Source organism: Lucilia sericata, unplaced genomic scaffold, assembly GCF_015586225.1.
Source record: "Lucilia sericata isolate MDLA Ls3-8-SP2 unplaced genomic scaffold, ASM1558622v1 Contig000022F_arrow, whole genome shotgun sequence".
Classification (NCBI taxonomy): Eukaryota; Metazoa; Arthropoda; class Insecta; order Diptera; family Calliphoridae; genus Lucilia; species Lucilia sericata.
In genome coordinates, this window is record NW_023994060.1 from 411,729 (window position 1) to 433,941 (window position 22,213).

Genomic DNA, 22,213 nt, shown 5'->3' on the forward strand with positions numbered 1-22,213 from the left:
TTCTTAGTCTTATGTTTGATGCGACAAACTTTTTAAGATCAAACATTTTATGTTTGTCACTATCAAGAATTAGAGATCACAATTTTGATGTATTTTTTTCTCTTAAGATTTTTGTCATATCAAAGAGATGCATATAATGTTTTCTGAATTTAAACTTCTTATATTTTGTAAATTTGAAAAATTCGCTATGATACAAAGAAGAATAATCTTATTAAAATACTCTTTATATATTTTTTTAATTGTTTAAATTAAAAAAAAAATTCTTTGTAAAATAAATGTCGCCGAAAAATAGTTTATCACTTTAATGATAATTTATGTACAATTTTATGTAAATATTAATTAAATATTACGATAATATAGAATTACAGCTGTAACTGCAAGCTTTAATATAAATTAAAATATGGAAACACAAATTAAACAAGGCAATAAAATTTATAAAATCATTGTCAAAATTCAAATAAAATAATAAAATTTATTATTTTCCATTAGCACTTAAAATGAAAGTATTTAGTTCAATTCCAATTAAGGATTTTTAAAATCTGTTTAACCTTTTTAACCCCGAACCTGAAAATATACTTTGTCATATAATGATGAATTGAAACGCTTTAAAAATATCCCAAAGGAGAAACGATTTAGACAATATGATAATGGACTATAGGAATGCCTTCGACTTGGTCACGTGGAAATAGTAGATCCCCTATGTACATACATAATTTTAAATTTCCAATACACTATTATTTATCGCACCATGTTGTCTTGGAACCAGACAGTACAACTATAAAGATACATGCAGTATATAATGCTTCATGTCTATCCTAGACAAATTCTAGTTGATTCCAATCATTTCAAATGGAACACATATGGAGACAAATTTTAGAAAAAATTCTTCAGAAATGTCTTCAAAACATCTTCTCTGTGAGGACTTTTTGGAATTTGACGATAAAAGTGCATCTAAAATTTTGGGCATCCTTCGGAATGCTCTTTAAGATTCATTTTATTTTACGGCTAAACCTTTTACAGAGAATTTGACGGGACTTTTTATCACAAATTACTCAATTCATAGACCCAGCGAACACCATGTTTTATATTTGTAGTCTATAGTCTAAGTAGTCTAGTCTACAGTCAAGTCTAGTCCAGTCTAGTCTACAGTCTAGTCTATAGTCTAGTCTATAGTCTAGTCTATAGTCTAGTCTATAGTCTTGTCTATAGTCTAGTCTATAGTCTAGTCTATAGTCTAGTCTATAGTCTAGTCTATAGTCTAGTCTATAGTCTAGTCTATAGTCTAGTCTATAGTCTAGTCTATAGTCTAGTCTATAGTCTAGTCTATAGTCTAGTCTATAGTCTAGTCTATAGTCTAGTCTATAGTCTAGTCTATAGTCTAGTCTATAGTCTAGTCTATAGTCTAGTCTATAGTCTAGTCTAGTCTAGTCTATAGTCTAGTCTATAGTCTAGTCTATAGTCTAGTCTATAGTCTAGTCTATAGTCTAGTCTATAGTCTAGTCTATAGTCTAGTCTAGTCTATAGTTAGTCTATAGTATAGTCTAAGTCTAGTCTATAGTCTAGTCTATAGTCTAGTCTATAGTCTAGTATATAGTCTAGTCTTTAGTCTAGTCTATAGTCATAGCTATAGTCTAGTCCAGGGGTCGCAACTATTGCTCGCGAGCCAAATGCGGCTCTTTGGATGTGGAGCTGTGGCTCTTTAGTTTCATACACAAATTTTATTTATTTTATAAAAAAATATTGTATGCATATTTAAATCTTTCCGAATCGAATACGAGCAACGTTTTACAATATACAAAACTTTTTAACTTTGCTTAATCGTTTCTGTACATGAACAAAACAAAAACAAATACTTTTTGAGTGAGAAAGAAAGAACACAATTAGCTTTTCGCTTTTATTTGCCCCTACAATTGTACATTTGAGAATAAATCCTCATTGAGCCCATTTGAATTGGTATTGGATCTCTAGAAATGCAGTTGATCAATTTAAAAAGTAAAGCTTTGTGTTGTGGAAAATTGTCAAAGTTTAAAAGCAAGTTGGAAGATTTAGGTAAAAAGCTAACTAACAAATGAAAATTTAGAGTAATTTTTGAAACTTTAAACAACAAGTTTTGATCCAAGCTTTCTAAAGCCATACAAACCTATCACTCCCATTGAATTTGTTCTATGTACAAGTTAATATTGTAAGAAAATGTTTAATTCTTTAAAGTGTTAATTGAAAAGTTCCCTATAAACGAATGGGGTATCATATCAGTGATCCTACGAGGTGCCATTAGATAAGATGTAAATCATGATCATACATTCCGAAATTTTCGTGTTTTTCGAATTAAAACATATATTTTGGAAATTTAAAATATAGTAATTAATTAATAATGTGGAGAATTTTGATACAGTTAAATTCTAAAAACTGCAAAAAATTATAAATTTTTATATATTGCACGTTTTAATGACAGTGATCTATGAAAGATTGATATATTTTTGACATAAAATTTTTGCCTATAAATAAGGGACCAGAAAGCGTATTAAGGACCCATCGTTACAAAATTTGGTAATGAAGTTTTGGATCCTATTAAACTTGTTTGTGTTGATTTTCATCACTGTAGTTGTATTTTAGCCTGTTGTATGTCGGAACTTTCGAAAGTGGACTCCATATGGCGGGAAGGGTCAATTTTGAATCCATCCTTATTAAATTTGGGACAGATATTTTTTGTTCTTATAAAACCTGTTTGTGTCGAATTTCGTCGCTTACTGCTATTATTAAGTCACTTAAGAGCGATAGGGTCATGGGGATAATGGGGATCTAATATGGGGGGTAGGATCAATTATGAGCCGATCGTCACCAAATTTGGTAAAGTGATTATTGTTTCTGTTTGTGTTGAATTTCGTCATAAAATTGCCATTATTAAGCCAGTTATGATAAAATCAAATTTGGAAGATAGATTTTTGTTCTTATACAACTTGTTTATGTCGAATTTCGTCTCTATACTGCTACTGTTAAGTCAATTATGATCGTTAGAGTAATTTTCTGAATTGGGGTTGGTCAATTATGGTTCAATGACCGCAATACATCACAGTAAATTTTTTGTTTGTATAAAAAAAATTGTGCAAAATTTTATCTCGATTGCTGCGTAATTATATCACTGTCGCTCCACTCTAATAAACTGTTATATATTTATATAACAAGTGTTAAAAAACGCATTCGAATGACCCATAAAAATTCTAAAAGTGTTTGTAGTCAAAAATCTATAAGAAAGATTCCTTGCAGAATCGTCTTGTAGATAATTAAACAAAAAATATGTTTTTGAAGTGAATTCATAAAGTATTTGTAATGTTTTAATAAACAAACATTTTGTGGCTCTTTTAAATCCCATGTTTTGTAAACTGTAAATTTTGGCTCTTCAGACTCAAAAGTTTGCCGACCCCTGGTCTAGTCTATAGTCTAGTCTATAGTCTAGTCTAGTCTAGTCTATAGTCTAGTCTATAGTCTAGTCTATAGTCTAGTCTATAGTCTAGTCTATAGTCTAGTCTAGTCCATAGTCTAGCCTATAGTCGAGTCTAGTCTAGTCTATAGTCTAGTCCACTATCCAATTTATATTCAAGTCTAGTCTATAGTCCAGTCTGTAGTCTTACTTATAAATGATCAAAAATTAAAAATATCACACTGGTTCAGTAAGGTTGAACTAAATTTCTAAAATTTTGCATTGTAATATAAATATTTTACATTCAACTAAAAGCAATATTTTTTAATTTTTAATTATCTTTGAAATCTTTTATATTTAAATATATTAAAATTTCAATTATAACATCATTTTTACAGCAATAATAATAATAATTTAATATTCATATTATAAAATACTAGTATTAAACAATTCAAGTGTATAAACATAAAACTAATATAAAACAGTAAACAAATGATTGTAATTATAAATATAATGGTCAATGATGATGCAATTTATTTTGGATACGATATGTAAGTATGAAGAAATTTGTAAAAACCTTTATAAACTTATAAACTTATTCGTTTCGTTTATTTTCCTTAACAAATTTTAAACACCGCAAAATAACCTTTACCCCAAAAGCTCAATTCTTTAAATTGCATAAATTTCCATTTAATTGAATATGCATCTGGTTCTATCGGCTATAGCATGGGCCAGAAGCATTTTTTTAACGTAACAATGAGTTGGCTTTTTAACAAATAAGTTGTAGTTTAGCACATGACAATAGAACACAAATAAAAACAATAATAAATATTTAATAATAAATATTGAATTTTCTAATAAATCTCGTGTAATTAATTGAAACATTTACGTCTCAAGACGGCAATTTCTAACATCAACTTAATGTTTATTAGGTGTAAATTGCTGTTAAGAATATAGTACGTACATATGTACATTAGGGTGGTCCCGTTGGATAATGTAATGTTTCCACCGAAAGTTTAGTTCAATCTAAGATACTATTTCTCAAAATGTTTGTCCGGGAGTAAATATTAAAAGCGTCTTTCTAAGATTTTTCATGTGATATAAAAATTGAGTAAATTTTCTTTATAAGAAATATGAAAAAAAAATCATAAAAACCTCAAACAAGAACATCGTCTACTTCCGTTTTGAGACCACCCTAATATACACATGCATATAGAATGAATATATTAAATCAAACAAAACAAATACTAATAATATTAATTGTTCGTTACATTTTCTTCTAAGAATTGCTATTAAAATATTTAACAATCATTTTGCAATTACACATATTTAACTGTCTTATGAAATGTAAAACATAAAAAAGTTGTTTTTCAAAATAAACTAATTGATTTCATATAAAAACTTCCGGTCAAAAGGTGAAATTTTATAAAAATGAACCGTCAGATTAAATACTAATTAATCAATATTGTATAAGGATACACCATTTGTAAATTAAAAAAATAAGATTTCTTAAAGGTCGTTTTTTGTAAAACTAATTAATAAAATCGAAATAAAAAGTACAGAAAATTTCATAGTTTAAAAAAGTTTAAACTAAATAATTTTTGGTTCATTATTAACTATAAGAAAATCATCTTATCCATGGATAGTATATGTGATCGTGGGCACTCAACGCCTAAATATTAATCGAAACGTGAGTCTCCTAAGTAGAATCAAAATTTGTTGGCTTAGAATTATTACTAGACACACCATCAATCTATTTTGGTTTAGTTATGGGACTATGAGATTTTGATCACACTAGAAAAGTTAAACCTCTCACTAACCTAGACTTTAAGCTTTATACTCGAACTCAACTTCGAACGAATTCTTTTTAAAATTGCCGTTTGTTCTCATCGTCTTCCCCGCTGGGGCATGTTACCTTGATGATCTTCCCCATCTAGGCGTTATTGCAATAATCTGGTATCACGGGATCCGTTAGCCCACAGAGCAGAGTTTCGGTTATTAGAGAGGTACGCTCCTGGTTCTGTGGTTTAAAACCAAACTCCCGGAAAGAGAATGTTGGTTATAAGAATGACGTCTATATTTCGGGATAAGTTCGGTGCTATTGCCGAGACAATAGATACTCCGCATAGGAGAGACTGAGATTAATATGCACTAGAGAAAGGTAAGATAAGATTATCGGCAGTAATTTTTAACATCTCACTAAACTGGACTTTAAGCTTTATTTACGAAGTCAAGTCTGAGGCATGTTACCTGGATGATCTTCCCCATCTTAGCGTTATTACAATGCCGGGACCAGGGAGTCTTATAATCTGGTACCACGGGAACAGTTAGCCTACAGGGTAGAGTTTCGGACTTTGGAGAGTTCTAATCTGGGTGCACGTGGTGGTTTAAATCCCAAACTCGCGGAAAGAGAATGTCGATTATATTTTATAATAAGTTCGATGCTGTTGCCGAGACAACAGATACTCCAGATAGGAGTGACTGTGGAACGATGGGTTGGCAGTAAATGAGTAAGATATGGAGTAAACCAGGGGCATATGGACCTAGCCATACGCGTATGAATGGGACGGATGTTTATTCTTGAATGTGTCGTATGAATGAGAAGAGTGGTGGGTTAAATAGTGATGGATGTATGGTATCTTGTTCGGATGACACCACAGTATATCCTTCTTTGCCCAAGCTCGGCTCTATTCATACCTGACGTACCACAGTGTTTTCGCAGTGAGTAAGAACATGCCTTTGACTTATTTGATGGATTCGTATTTCGATCTACCGATTACGTCACGAGGTGCCGCTGCCAAATCAACAGAGGCCATCCAATATGCGGATGCAATGTTTTTGCATCTCGGTACAACAATGTTCAGAGATTAGTTAGCTCGAGTACTTAAGCAATGTGCTTGTAAATGTACCGGCATAACCATGTAGAAAAATTGCCACCGACGTGTAGGAAGCACAAAGGGGCGATGGTTACTGAAGATCTACTATAAATGTCAACTATTTGAACATGTTTTTTATCGTAAATCCTAAATATTATCAGTGAAATTCTAAACAATACGATATCGATGTTTCACTTAAGATGATTGATATTTTAATATTCAAATTCGAAACAATAAATCCGAAACTTTTGAAAATGGTGTAAACATTAAAACATTTTAAAAATACATTTAGAACTTTCTCACATGGTCATACGTTTAATTTAGATTAAATATTTGAAGAATTTTAATTAAAATACAATTGTTTTTTTTTCTAATAAATAGTGAATGTTTAATTTACACGTGAAACTTTTCGCAACTTATCAGTTGTCATTTATACAGAAATTTTTTATTTGATTAAAGGGTTTAGAATTGAATATTTTCTTAATTTTATTACTCTTAAGAATTTTAGTTTAAATAAAATATTTTTTTTTAATTCTGAGACGTTTCGTTGATATTCTTTGCAAAATTTTCAAGAATTTAAATTCGTTGTAAAATATATTTATTTTATTTAAAATGGAGATGTTTCTTTCCTTTTTATAAGTAATCCTATTTAAAAGAAAATTAAAAACAATTTTCTTTCTTAATTAAATTATGTAGAACTTGAATGAAATATACAAAATTCTACAGAAATTGGAAAATATCGATTAATGGGTTGGTTAATTAAATAAAATTGGCAATTTTTAATTATTCAAACAATAAAACAACCAAAATTAATAGAAAATTAAAAACATAGCGTAAATATATTTAAGAAGAGAAGTATATACATATATACAAGGTGGCGCAAAAGTAATCCTCCTATCAGAAAATGCTTTAAATTTTGTGGTTGGCCCCTAATGTCAGTTCTGTTTTGACAATTGTGTAGTACACTGCTCCAGAACGCGGAATATTGCTGACTATTTATTTGACCAATAATCGGTCGGTGACTTTGGCACAACGTGAATGAGTGATGAGACCCATTTCCATCTTAGCGGGTACGTAAATAAGCAAAATTTACGCTTCTGGGGCACTGAAAATCCGCGTGTAACCCTCGAAGAGCCATTACACCCGCTCAAAGTCACTGTATGGTGTGCTGTTTTCGCTGGAGGAGTCATCGAATCTTTTTTTTCGAAGACGTCGCGGTCCAAACGGTTACTGTGAATGGTGAGCGCTACAGAGCAATGATCAACGAATTCTCTTTGCCGCAACTGTATGAATTGGGATTGGAAAACATGTGGTTCCAACAGGACGGTACAACGGCACACACTGCACGTGCCACAACCGATATGCTGAAGTATGCATTTCCCGGGCGCCTAATCTCCCGTTTTGGCGATTTGCACTGGCCAGCAAAATCGCCTGATTTGACCGCTCCAGACTACTTTTTGTGGGGCTTTTTGAAGTCGCAAGGGTTTATGTCAACAAGCCTCAGACTCTTGCAACTCTTAAAGACAATATCCGTCAAGAATGTGAGGACCTATCGCCGGAAGTGTTGGCCAAAGTGATGGAAAATGTCATAAAAAGGGCTCAATTGACAATCAACTGTGGCGGCGGCCATTTACATGACCTCATCTTCTGGACTTGATGTAAAAAAAATTAAAAGACCAAATAAAAATAATCCACAAAAAGAATCAAAGTTTTTCATTTTTTTTAATTACAGCCAAAAAAACATCGGAAGTTTACTTTTGCGCCACCTTGTATATGTATATGAAAAACCCGATTTTTGTGAACTTTGACTTCCCATATTAAGCAACTTATGTATATCGAATTTTAAAAGGTAGTCAGTTTGAAAACCCTGCTATTTAATTTTCTCTGATCTATAAATAAGCTTTATACATCAAATAATTATATGGAGTTATAATATCTTTATTTCCCTTGTACAATTAATATCAACTAATGCAACCAACACGTGATCACTACAACTTCGTACACGTTAAAAAAAAGATTTTTATTATAAAAATCATTTAACTAAAAAATCCAAAAAAATGTATTAAATATGCTATATAAATACATATGTACATATATACATACATAGTAGTAGTACTATAAAGAATCAATATTTGTTTCCACGTTTAATTAAAAATGCACATTTTAGTAGGACGATATATTTGAACGAGGTACAGGGGGAAAAAGAAGTAACAGACCCATGTGTTTTGTGTTCATAAATAAATACTTGACATGCTTTTCGACTGAAAACTTTTGTATTAAGAATTTAAGATTTTTACTTAATACGACAAGTACCACAATATTTATGAAATAATGTGCTGTAGTTGTTTGTATTTATTGTTTTTTAAATTTAAGTTAAAACAACACAAAAATTACAATTCACCTTGATAAAGACCACATTGATTTATGAGTAAAAAGGGAGTGGGGATTTCCAATTTAAACGTATGCACTTAAGGATTATTGGGAAAACCCCATTCAATATATATGACGCACATCGGGGAATTTTGTGAAGGATTTAAAAGGTACTGTCTGTCGCAGGTGTTATCAGGAAAAATTAAAGCTATTAAGTTCTTTACGGAAATTATAAACTTTTAAATTTGTTTATAATTAATTTATTAATAAACATTTATTTTATAAACAAAAGTGATAAAAATAAAATTATTATGAAGAAAACTTCTTCAATATTGATCACTGAGAGAAGGAAATGTTAATGATGGGCAATTATAAACCGATGGTAATAAAAATCAATATCGTAATGTTCAAAGGACGTTAAGACAAATGGTCTCTATTATACAACAAAAACTGTCACAATGTCCATGAGCATGGTGACATAAAATCCAAACAGTCCATATATCCATAAAAAGCTTCATTCGTTGTTCGAAGTGGCCCAGATTTTCCAGATCCGGATAACGGCAATTTGATTCATATCTCTGTTATTTGTGAACTTTATGGAAAACTAATCGATATTGGGATGCAAATGACAAAAATCATTTAAAAATTGCCTCCTTTAGGCTTAGGACTGGATCCGAAAAAACTTATACTTGTATTAAATTAAATAAATATACATAAATACATTTACCCCCTTATTCATAAACAATATTTTATTTTACAGAAGGTTTATAAAACAAAATTTCCATACGAAATTTGGATTATAAATCGTTCATAAAATAAAATTCATAAATGTATCCATTTTTCCAGAAATCCTTCAATTAAAGATAGTTGATTTTCTTGCATTTTTCATATCAATATTTGCTAGACCTTTTGTTCTTCCCCATTCAAATTTTTTTCAATGTCTTTCTTATACTGTTTAATAAACATTCAGATAATTTGCGATTTTTATGAAAGTCCGTATTGGATTTTTTGAAACGTTTTAATTATTTTTTACGTATAAAAAAAAATAGTAATATGTTATCAAAGTGACAACGTTATGTTGTCAAACAGAACGTTGCATTGTCGAAATCACAACGATGCATTGCCGTAATGATACAAGCGTAATTGAAATGACAACAATGCGTTGCTTTAATGACAACGATGCGTTGTCAAAATTACAAAAAAATTATAACTGAGAGTTATTTAAATTTTATACACATCCGTTGTCTAAATATTAACAAACGTGGTAAGCGCACTTTTGACAACGTATTGTATCAGTTTTGGTACTTTTCTACCGTTTTTTTCCCTCCATGTACTTTTTTCTCAAGATCCAACTACATATTACTTCGGTACAGTTAAAAATTCATGATTTAGAAACTGACTATAATTACAAGCAGCGTTCCCGTTGTGCGACTAAAGTCTCAATTTGTCCTTTGCCTTGCACTTTTAATGACACTTTTCTAAAATGAACTTAATTACCTCTATCAAAACCGAAGGGTTATCGGGAATTACTATCATAACAGTTTAATAAAATAATCATCTGAACTTCCTATAAATTCACCTATGTAGTAATTATCAATGGAATTTCTTTTTTTCCATAGATCCAATAAACTTTATCGGAGGAAAGTAAATTAAAAACGCTATATTGACACTACATAATACAAACATTAATATTTTCTCTTTAAAAAATATACACTCTCTTATTAGTTTGTTTTACTGATGTATTAAATAAGCTTTCCAGTACTATCGCATAACTACAAAATTGTATATACAATAGGGATGGCAAAGCTGGTACAATTATACTTTTAATTGTACAAATCGAATGTATGAAAAGTACTATGTTACACCAATAAAATATGAAAATATGAACATTTTTTGGGAAGACTATTTTTAAAACCAAAAAATTTTAAAAATTTTATTTAGATTAGAGTTAGTAAATAACAAAATCCTTTACTTTAATAATTTTGTTTCTTATTATCTACGATTTCAGTGACAAAGTACTATTATTAAACCTTAGTTGGTACAATTTACAAATTTTACTTGCCATGCCTAATATGTTTAAACATTTTATATTGAAACTTTCCATAGCAATGATTGAGTTTTGATAACAAAAGTTACCAACGACGCTACTAAATACGGAATAAAAAAAGTCAAATAAATTGCGTTTAATAAATTAAAATAAAGTTTCCTAAGATTTTCTTCAATATTTTATATTTTACAAAAATTATTTGGTTTTATTAACAGAAATACTTTTTTACTTCACACTCATTAAAATGGCAATCACAGTTTGTTGATGATTAAAACACAAAAATGAGAGCGAGCGTATTGTATCTATTTTAAATGTTTAAAATTATAAAATAATTTCTAGTCATCATGATTATGATAACACCTCAGCATGATTAGCAGACTTAAGATGTTGTGTTTACAAATAACGAATTTGGCGGATTATATTTATGGCAAATGGAATCAGCCACAAAATATGCACAAACGATTATCGGTTTGGAAAATAATAGACCTAACATTATAAAATATGCATAAAAACCCATAATATTGACTAAAAATATTAACATATTTTGTAATTTAACTATCATCCCTGCTTCATGGCATGATTTCTTATCATAATTAATAACAACTTAATTATGTTTATTAAATTAAACAATTTGTATTATTATGTTTTATAAGTACCTATCCATTTGTTAGGTATATGTTTTTATTTTGATTCTGACGAAGACCCCTCTCTCTCCCAAACAGCATTAGGTAATTTAAATTAAAAACACTTAATAGCAACCAGTGTTGCCATATATTTTTTGAAGAAAACTTTTTATTTTTATGAAAAAAACTTTTTTTCAACAAAAAAAACTTTTTTTGTACTAAAATTACAAAATACCCAAGAAAAATTAGTGAAAAAATGAGCAAATTGAGGAATTTTAAATAGCTTAATGATAATTGGTACAGAACTTTTCCTTAACACCAGTAGCAAGGAATTACTGGATATTGTGGTCTTAGACACCATAAATTTACACTTGAAATGTCATGATGAATCTATGTAGATTCTGTGTACTACAAGAGGAAACCTCTGAACTTTTGTAACTACCCGTCATTGGGAACTCGAAACACGAAGATTTTGTCTTACCCAGACCCAGATGATATCTTCAAACACTCACCGATTAATCCATTTATCTTCATGCGCGAATTTGGCCTAGTATGGTGAACCAATGGGCTGCACAAAATCTCTACAATATGGTCGAAGTGCATTGTGTCCTTAACGTCTATTCTAAGGGATTAAGGTCATCAACACCGGTCAATTTTTTTTCAGTTTTTAGGAATATCTCGAATATTAATGGTATAAAATATTATTTTGTTAATGGTTAACATTGTTTTTTTATTTTAAACTTATTTATTTATTAAATAAAATAAAAACTGAAAAACTGTATAAATTTTCAAAAAACTTTTTTTATTGGAATAAAACTTGAAAACTTTTTTGAATCTCAAAAAACTTGCAAAAAAAGGGAAAACTTGACATATGGTAACACTGATAACAACACGAACATATCATGACATTTCTCTCTTAAACAAGTTGAAATACTCATTTCCAGTGAAATCTCCACAGACCAACATTAGATATTTCTTTTGGTTAGTAGTGTGGGGAGCTTCCCATAGAACGGTACGAAACGTGTGCGGTGATAGTGGGGATATATATTTTTTTCGCTTTCATACAAAAAATAGAAAGCAATATAAACTATTAGATAACTGGAACTCAACAGCTGTTTTTGTAGCTATTAATGAACAAATAACCATACAAACAAAAACTCACTCTCTCAACATGATCACCATTCAACAAATTGTAAGACGCTCTGTTTGCAAACAATTTTATGCTGGATCACTTCCAATAACAGTGAAGCACAAAAATTTTGCCACCAAAAGCTCAAGTAATGAAATTACCGAACAACACCCCTTGAAGGGTATAAAAATCTTAGATCTTACACGCATAGTAGCGGGACCATATTGTACTATGATTTTAGCTGATATGGGTGCAGAAGTGTATAAAATCGAAAGACCTTTTGCTGGTGGTGATGAGTCGAGAAAATGGGGTCCCCCCTTTTTAAAGGAGAGTAAAGATTCTACTTATTTTTTGGCCTCAAATCGTAATAAGAAAAGTGTTTGCCTTGATTTAAAGAAAGGAAGAGATATTATTTATGAATTAGCTAAGAAATGTGATGTTCTAGTGGAAAATTATGTTCCTGGCAAATTGGATAAGTTGGGTTTGGGTTACCAACAAATGAAAGAAATTGCCCCACATTTGATTTATTGTTCCTTAACGGGTTATGGTTCTCAAGGACCCTATGCCCAAAGACCCGGTTATGATGTTATTGCCGCTTCTATGGGTGGTTTACTACACATCACTGGTGAACGTGGAGGTCCCCCAAGTAAGGTAGGTGTGGCTGTTACTGATGTAGCCACCGGTCTTTATGCTCATGGCGCTATTTTAGCTGCTCTATTGCAACGTCAACGCACCAACCAGGGTCAGAAAATTGATGTTAATCTACTTTCTACACAAGTTTCCTTGCTAATCAATGTTGCCTCCAACTATCTCAATGCTGGTCTAGAAGCCCAACGTTGGGGTACTGCCCACTCTAGCATAGTGCCCTATCAAAGTTTCAAGACCCAAGACGGTTATTTAACCATTGGCACTGGTAGTGATCAACAATTCCAGGAATTATGTCAAAAACTTAATCTTCAAGAATTAGCCGAAAACAGCAAATTCAAAACGAATAAAGATCGTGTCAACAATCGTGAGGAACTTATTGCCATATTAGAGAAAATATTATCTCAGAAATCTTCCAAAGAATGGATGAAACTATTCGATAAAGTTTCCTTCCCTGCTGGCCCTGTCAATAGCATTCAAGAGGTATTTGAAGATGATCATATTAAGGCAATTGATCTAGTCAAAACATTACCACATCCCCAAGACGGCACTGTTAAAGTAGTGGGTCCACCAGTTGTGTTCAGTGATGCTAAGAATGATGCTCGTACTGCACCTCCCGTCCTAGGTCAACACACCGATGATGTTTTGCAAGAAGTATTGGGTTATTCGAAAGATCAAATCAATGAACTTAGAAATAAGAAAATCATTGAATAAAGAGCGTAATTGATATAGAAGTGTATCTATCTGTAAATATGTATGAAAATTTAATTTGAACTGATAATATGTACTATGTGTCTATGATAAGACGAAATAAAGTTTGTGTATATTAAAAAATAATTATTGTTTTGATTGAAGACCGTTGGTTGAAATTATTGATTTTGAATAAAATAATAACGCCATTAATGAAAGCAATGCGTAATAATATGCAAAAAAACACGATAGGGTTTAAGGAAGCGAATATATCTATATATATACCCTGAATATTTTGTTAACCTCAAAATGTATGCATTAAAATAGGATGTTTGGAATTAAAAATTGGATCAACCGCAAAAATAGAACAAATTGTTCGATGTACAAAATATTTCAAATCATGATAGGATGTTAATGCCTGTCTAATGTTCAAAACTAACACGGGAGGGTCTAAGTGACTCAAGAGGGATTTAATTATCTGTCGATGTTTAAAATCTACACGATAGGACCTATTTTTTGTAGCAAATATTTGAAGGTTGTTAATCCCAAATGTATTGATAAAAACTGAATCAAAATGGTAAATAAAACTGTAAATACATTATAATTTCAAATAATTGACCATGACTGGCCGAAATGAGGCATTGGCGCCGTTGTCAGCTTTCACCTACTTAAAAACGATACTAATTTAGTTTACTTCATTATGTATTAATATTATATATTTTTAATCATCCCCATTCTGCATTTCGATTATGTTTAAGCATTCATTTAATCAATTCAATCATCAAAAATTGCATTTCAATTAGAAAAATCAATTCAATTTCGTTTCAATTATAGTTTTACATACATATCTATAATCCCAGTTTACATTATGCAATTTCAACAGTTGGTAACTCTACTGCAAAATGTAAACAATAAAATTACAAGAACAAAAAACTCTCACAAACAAAAACAAAAAAGACACAAAGAAAGTCAGGTCATGTGAATGAACATGTTTTTTTTTATATTTTACTTGACCCAGTGTTAAATAATTATACTGTTGAATATTAATTTATTTATGTTAGTCCATGGGGAAAATGTAAAATGAATATTATTAAATAAATAGGTAGGTACTTACTCATCAAATAGATTATGCAGCTGACTTTTACCATAGTTTATTATTGATTTTATAAGGTCCACAACTAAAACGAATGGTTTGGTGGCGAGTGACATGATGATGCCGTTGTTATAAAATCAACACAATAATTTGAACATAACACAGTAATATTGAAAATTGTTTTCTTTTTTAGCACTTATTAGTTATTAAACTGTTATATTTTATCTTTAAGATAAAATTTCTTTAAAGATTTACAAATAAACACACACACTCATTCCACTGCACACTTTGAACAACATTGAACAACCTTCGTCAAACACTTTTACTACACAACTGATTTTTGGTATGAAAATTTGTTGTTTTTACACCGGCATACGACAGCAGAGCAATGCAGCAGCGCAGCTGTCAACTAATACGTTAGGTAGGCAGACAACGAAGGATGAATGAAAATGTAGACATTTGTAATAGAGTATACAACAAAAACACACACTAGTTATTCTAATATTTATTAAGTTAAATACTTATCATCAATATTTAAGATGATTTTATTTTAATTTTTGTTATTAAATCTGTTTTATTTTTTCTTATAGATATTTATTTTTAAATAAAACACTAAACCAAACCACAACTAAAACGAAGATCGTGATGTATTAACTAGCATTGATATCGAAACTAAACTCTTACTTTACATTTTTGTTATTATTTTTCTTCATATACATAAATGAACACTCCCATACTTACATGCATACATACATCTGAGTACACTTGTGAAAAGAAAAATAGATGTGTGTTTGTTTTTAATTGAATAATAGTAAATAAAACTGTAACAATTTTGACATCCACATGAACATTTGGGTACAAAAAGGTGATGATTAAATGTATCCTCGGCTTTCCTTGAAATGATTTGACATGGGGTCGAACCAGAGAACCACATAATCTGGTACCACGGGAACCGGCAGCCCACAGAGCACTTTGTCTTGTTCCTGGATATTAGAGAGATCCCTGGTAGCTGACTGATTCACGGTAAAGTTTATAATTTGGGATAAGTTCGGTGCTTTTGACGAGAGGACAGATACTCCACAGAGGAGTGACTGTGGGACTTAACGTTGGAAATGAGTTGGTGTTAAAAGTATATGATACGGAATGGATATTTCCCACGTGTATACCTAGAGTGAGTGTGTCGGATTAATCAAAAGTTTGCCGGGTTGAATGGTGATGGATGAAAGATATGTATCTTATACAAGCGATACCATTGAATATTTCTTCTTTGTCCGGGTATGGTCAGGACTTACTCTGTTCATACCAGATTTACCACACTGTCAAGTCCTTGGCTTATTTGATGTATTCGTGTTTCGGCCTACCGAATACGTCTTAAAGGTGTACTTTTTAAAATTACAAACACATAATACCCTATGGTGGTGTAGGGAATAATAATGGTGACTGTAACCAAAGAAAAGTGGTCAATGCCCACATATTTTTATACCCTTCACCTTCGTGAGAAGGGTATATATAAGTTTGTCATTCCGTTTGTAATATCTATAATATAATTTTCCGACCCCATAAAGTATATATATTCTGGATCCTTATAGGTAGCGGAGTTGATTAAGCTATGTCTGTCTGTCTGTCCGTCTGTGTGTTTGTTGAAATCAGTTTTTAGAGGACCCCAGATATCGGCGAGATCCAAATCTTCAATAATTCTGTTAGACATGCTTTCGAGAAGATCGCTATTTAAAATCAGCAAAATCGGTCCATAAATACCGGAGATATGAGCAAAAATCCGAGACAACCTCTGAAAATTTCATAAAAAAGACTATTTTTTTCATGTTTTGATATAAGCAACAACAACACTGCTTATTCATTGAGAATTCGTTTCATATGTTTGGATGGCTGTGTGTTTCATTGCCTCGTGTATATTGTTTTTGTTTCTTGGTGCATTCAGTTTCGTATGTTTGGATGTCTGTTGGTTTCATTGCGTTGAGTATTTTGTTTTTGCTTTTTTTTATGAGTTTTTCGTTTCGTATGTTTCATTGCCCTGTGTATATTGTTTTTGTTTTTTGGTGTATTCAGTTTCGTATGTTTGGATGTCTGTTGGTTTCATTGCGTTGTGTTTTTTGTTTTTGTTTTTTTGTGTATTTAGTTTCGTATGTTTGGATATCTGTTGGTTTTACTTCCTTGTGTATTTTGTTTGCGTGTGTTTATTTCGTTTAGCGTTGTTGTTGTTCGTTTTGCTATTGCCTTAATAATGATATTAACGGGAAAATGAAATGAATTAAAATTTTATAGAATTGATTTTTTTTTAATACATTGTGGTGAAGGGTATATAAGATTCGGCACAGCCGAATATAGCACTCTTACTTGTTAATAATTCACACCTATTTCTTTTTCCTCAAGTGTACACAAGTAGATATGCATGATTGTGTATGTATGCAGGTGTTTATTTATACACTGCGCTACATTTAGTTAATGTCAAGTTATGCTTAATATTTTCACTTTCTAATATTAACAAAAAATTAACTAAAATAATATTCATTTGTTAAAAATAACTTAGTTTCGACTTTAAAATTTAAGTAATAAACTGATAAAATTTATTGTAAACAAAGGGAAATAAATGCAAATGAAAACAAAACAAAGAGTTTGTTGATATTGATATTGTTTTTTTTTTTTCTCTTAAGTGTTTAAAGAGATAATGAGTTTATTGACTCTGAAATTTCAATTGAATTTGCTTATATTCAAAGGAAATTGAGTTTGGGCAACCAGAGACCACTTCTAAGTATTTTTGTTTTTGTGTTAGAAAACTAATTTCTTACAAATTTACCGCTACTGTTGCCTTAAATACAAACAATATGCAAGTTTGATGTTTATTTACAAAAATAAATTAAATTTAGTTTTTCAATTGTAAAGATAAATAAATAGCTATTACTAACAAAGTTGCCAGAGTTTTAATTATTTTTTTATTTTGGGGATTAGGAGATAAGTGAAAGATAAAGTTCGGATAATGAAACAGGGACAGAATTAATTTGAGCTTTGTTCATAAAGTACGCTGTGTTATCGTGTATAAACTCATTTCGATATAAAACTCATTATCGATAAGCAAAACGTAGAAACGGTCAATTGCCGCATTCGTGATCGATTAAAATTGACCGTAACTTTCCTTTTCCAGATTTTGTCTTTACCTATAATAAAGTTATTTCTGCATCGAAATGTGTTCTCGATATAAAAGCTTATTCGATTGTATTTCTATTGCTGTTTCAAGAAATAAAGACGTATTAAGGTTATATTAACAGGTTGTTCATGTGCTTTTATCACTGGGGACACACTTGAGTCCATTACGTTGATGCTTTTGAGATTACTGTAAAATGAAGAATGTTCAGCGTATTAGTACACTTCGACCCAATTGCTGGATGTAAACCAGTCTTTCGCAAGAATAAAGGATTCTATTTTTTGGATATCAACCTCAGATGGATTTATGTTCAGCAGGCCAGGGCACTCACAGAGGAAGTGAGTTATACTCTCTTCTTTCTTTTCATCTTGACAGTAACTGCTGAAGTCATTACTGGATTAGTTTGTCTTCTAACATGGAGTGACCAGCCAGTCACTGCTGCAGTTAAGTTCAATTCTACTGGTAGTCTCAATCGACCGCAAACTCGGCATGCCGACGAAAAAGTCGATGTGTTTTTTTGTTAATGAGGAGCCCATTTTCACAAGAAAGGTACCTGTTGATGACCTGGAATCAAGTACTACTTTGGTATATTTCGCCATTTCATTTAGAGATGATCGACATTCTAGGAACAAGTATGATGTTGTGTAAACACCACATATAGCCCTTAGGGCGGTCTGACTATCGGTCTATATTCGATAAAACCTGAGGCATAACTGCCGATTTTCTGGGTATATTAAATATTATATGGTAATTACTCCATAGCTCTTTCCATAATTTAATCTTAGTTATTATGTTTACATTTTTTTTTCTTCACCTTACTCTAATACACTTGAATGCATTCAGTAGGTTGTCACATGATTTGCAAATATTTAATTGAAAATACACTTAAGAATCCTCTCCACAAATCAAGCAGTAAACTGTTGATACTAAACGCACCTTATTTTATGTCAACAACAGCAGTGTGCTAAAATAAATAGAATATGAAAATTAGTTTATAATGACTTTTTACATACTACTTAATAATTTTAAAATAATTTAAGTTATTTTAGTTTGTACTTACGGCAGCAGAATATTAAATAAGCCAAAGAAATTCTAGTGAACTTTTTAGTTTGATAATCGAGGAAAATTTGAAATCAAGGATATAATGAGTTTTCGGTTTTATTCATAATTGATTAGATACTTTTCCCATTAAGGTAATGCCAAAACTACTCTGCTGCAAAAAATTATTGGATTACATAATGCGTTTAGAAGTGCAATGAAACATTATGATCCATATACTACATTTCATAGGACCATGTTGTGGATCATGTTCCCATAATTTTAGGAAATGAGTAGTTTTGGGATTAGTCTAATATAACTCATGTGTGGATTACGTGGTCCTTACCTAGGGCAATATTAAATTGAACTTGTTTTTTTTTTCATATTTTTGCAATAGTTTTGGACCAATTTGGACCAGTCCACACACTTTATAAGTGTGTGTATGGAGTAGCCTCAATTTTTGTAGCGTTATTCAGAGTTTGTACTAATTATATAAATTGGTTATGAATAAGACAGGAGGATAATTTAACCCCCCTTTCACAAATTCCTTTTTGGATTGGATTTAAATTCCGCAGTTATTATAACAATTAACAAAACAACAATTATAAACAAATTTCAATTCCACTTTAAAAACTAAATATTCCGATAAAATTGTCGTTTTACTTTTTCACTTTTAATTGCTGTAGAATTCTGTGAGAGAGGGTATATACATATATTTAAAATGATTTCAAAGTAATTCCCCGATTTTTATTTATTTCAGAAATTAAAAAATTATTTGATAAAATACTATGAAGAAATGTTTCAAAATGATTTTATTCAAACATTTACTTTTAATGGTTTTGCGAAACAGTTTGAGAATAATTCAAATTGTTTGTTTAGTAATACTTGCAGTAGGGTAACAATTTTAGCTACGGCAAATATGCATATTTGAAGTACAATTCTCAAGTGTTTTTATAATTAATGAATGATTTGCATGTGCAAATTCTCCCATTGTTATTTGTTATTAAAAATTAAACGATAAATCAATAATAGCCCTTTCACAACTCATAAACAAACTAACGTTTTAAAATGAATTTTAAATATTTCGAGTAAAAAAAAAAAATTGGTAATTTGGAACATGACCCCTCTACGATTTCGATGAAAAGAAAAAAAAAATACGATATTAAACGATAATAAATTTTAATTTACCACTTATGTAAAGAATGTAAGTTTTGAATTTCATCGAAATCGGTTAAAGAGGGTAAGGAACGTTACCTATTCGAAATATTTTGAAACGGCCCTATGCTTAAATCAATTTCTTAAACGGACTTAAATAATAAATAATAAAATAATAAAATTTTTATTTTATAGAAAGAAGTTTTATAAACAAAATTTGTTTTATACACCTTTTATAAAATATAAAAACTTGATTATGAATATGGGAGTAAAACTAAAATTAGTTTTTATTCCTGTATATACAGAAAAGCCGGCAATAAAAACTATATTTTAAATTTTATATGAAAACCACATAGTTTTTCTTTAGTATCTTTCATACAAAATTGTAAATATTGTTTTCTTGTCCAGTTTCACAATAAAGACCTTAATTTTATAAACAAAAATAAAAAAATTTAATTTAAAAGTTTAATTCAGAAACACGTAAGAAAGAATTTATTTTTAATATTTTGTATAAATAACACTCAATTTTAAAATATTTCAGTGTTCTTAATACAATAATTTAAAAATTGCTTTCCTTAGGTATTGCTGACTAAAAATAAAATAAAATTTAAACATGTTACTTAAATAAAAAAACTTAAATTCTAATAATAATGTTTAAATAAACATTACTTTAATGTTTTATTTATAATTAATAAAAGAAACATCATTTTTTTCTTAATGATTTATTTCAATTTTAAAATTTATTTGTTTTTTTTTTACTAATTGGCCATTTTCACAAGAATTTTAGTTCGTTTTACGTGTATGTTGTGTGTTTTATATATAAAAAAATAAACTAAATTATGTAAAATTATAAATAAATGTTAATTTTATATATTTTTTTAATTTAAACATAAATACATTATTATTTCATTTTAGTATTTTTTGTTTTCAATTAACTTACTTTTTAAATAAACATTTAAACATTTATTATTATTATTAAGTTTTGGTTTTCGTGTATATATTTTAATTTTTTTTTTCACACTCATACATTTATTTGTTTAATACATTTATATGGTTTGGTTTAAATTCAGTTTTTTCATTTTATTTTTCCAAATTTGTTTTTTTTCGTGTGGACGTATGTATGTATGTGATTTTTTTTTTGTAGGTGTATATAGTTTTTTTTTATTAAAAAATTTATTTAAATAAAAAGTTATTTATTTTAACATTTTATTTTATTGATTTTTAAAAAGTAAATTTAAAATAAAAATAATTTAGAATAAATCAGATATTTAAAACAAATTTTGAATTCGAAGACTTTCACAAAAAAGAAAATTTCTAAAAAAATATTAAATAAATAAATTTTAAAATAAAGTCGAAGTTTTTTTATTAAAATCCAAACTTTTTACTAAAAATTAGATTTTGCATCAAACATTTAAAATTTTCCACATTTGCACAAAAATTTAAGCGCGAATTTTGTATAAAAATAAAAATTTTACTAAAGTTTTAAAATTTTCATAAAAAAAAATGTGAAATTTCAATAAAAATTTTTAAATTTTAATAAAAATAATTTTTTATAAAAATTTTAAAATTTTTCACTAAAAATCAAAACTTTTGCATAAACCCCAATTTTTATTTAAATTAAAAATTTTGTTTATCATCAAAAAATCTAAAATTTTAATAAAAATTACACAGGCCAACGAAATCAATGTTTATAAAAGTTTTTAGCCGATTTTTCGAGTTTTAGCGATTTATGATAATTCGATTTTTTGATTTCTCGACTTTTATGTTTTATGAAAAGTCGGTTTTTCGACTTTTGCGTATTATGAAAAGTCGACTTTTGTGTTTTATGAAATGCCGGCTTTTCGAACTTTTCAATATCGACTTTTCGGCCTTTTAATGCAGAAAGACGTAAAACGTAATATGTGTCAAGTTTTCGACTTTTTCGGAGTTTTCCACATTTTCAACTTTAATTTGCAAAATCGAATTCGAC

The 22,213-nt window shown here is 29.7% G+C and overlaps 2 protein-coding genes across 2 annotated transcripts in view; one reads left to right on the top strand and one right to left on the bottom strand.

The window, feature by feature from the left end:
* The window catches only part of LOC119608882 (fatty-acid amide hydrolase 2-A), a 44,217-nt gene extending 28,911 nt beyond the window's left edge, over positions 1-15,306 (bottom strand). The window contains exon 1 of the mRNA XM_037963459.1: positions 14,913-15,306. Within this exon, the coding sequence (XP_037819387.1) occupies positions 14,913-15,007 (95 nt within the window). The 5' untranslated portion in view covers positions 15,008-15,306. The remainder of the gene's footprint in view (positions 1-14,912) is intronic.
* Positions 12,301-13,945, top strand: LOC119608890 (succinate--hydroxymethylglutarate CoA-transferase). The gene has a single exon (XM_037963469.1). The coding sequence runs from the start codon at positions 12,506-12,508 to the stop codon at positions 13,820-13,822; it is 1,317 nt and encodes a 438-aa protein (XP_037819397.1). The 5' UTR covers positions 12,301-12,505; the 3' UTR covers positions 13,823-13,945.
* Positions 15,307-22,213: the final 6,907 nt, after the last annotated feature.

What these genes read in the sequence shown, in the direction of transcription:
- LOC119608890 (XM_037963469.1), top strand. Translation starts at nt 12,506, where the DNA reads ATGATCACCATTCAACAAATTGTAAGACGCTCTGTTTGCAAACAATTT.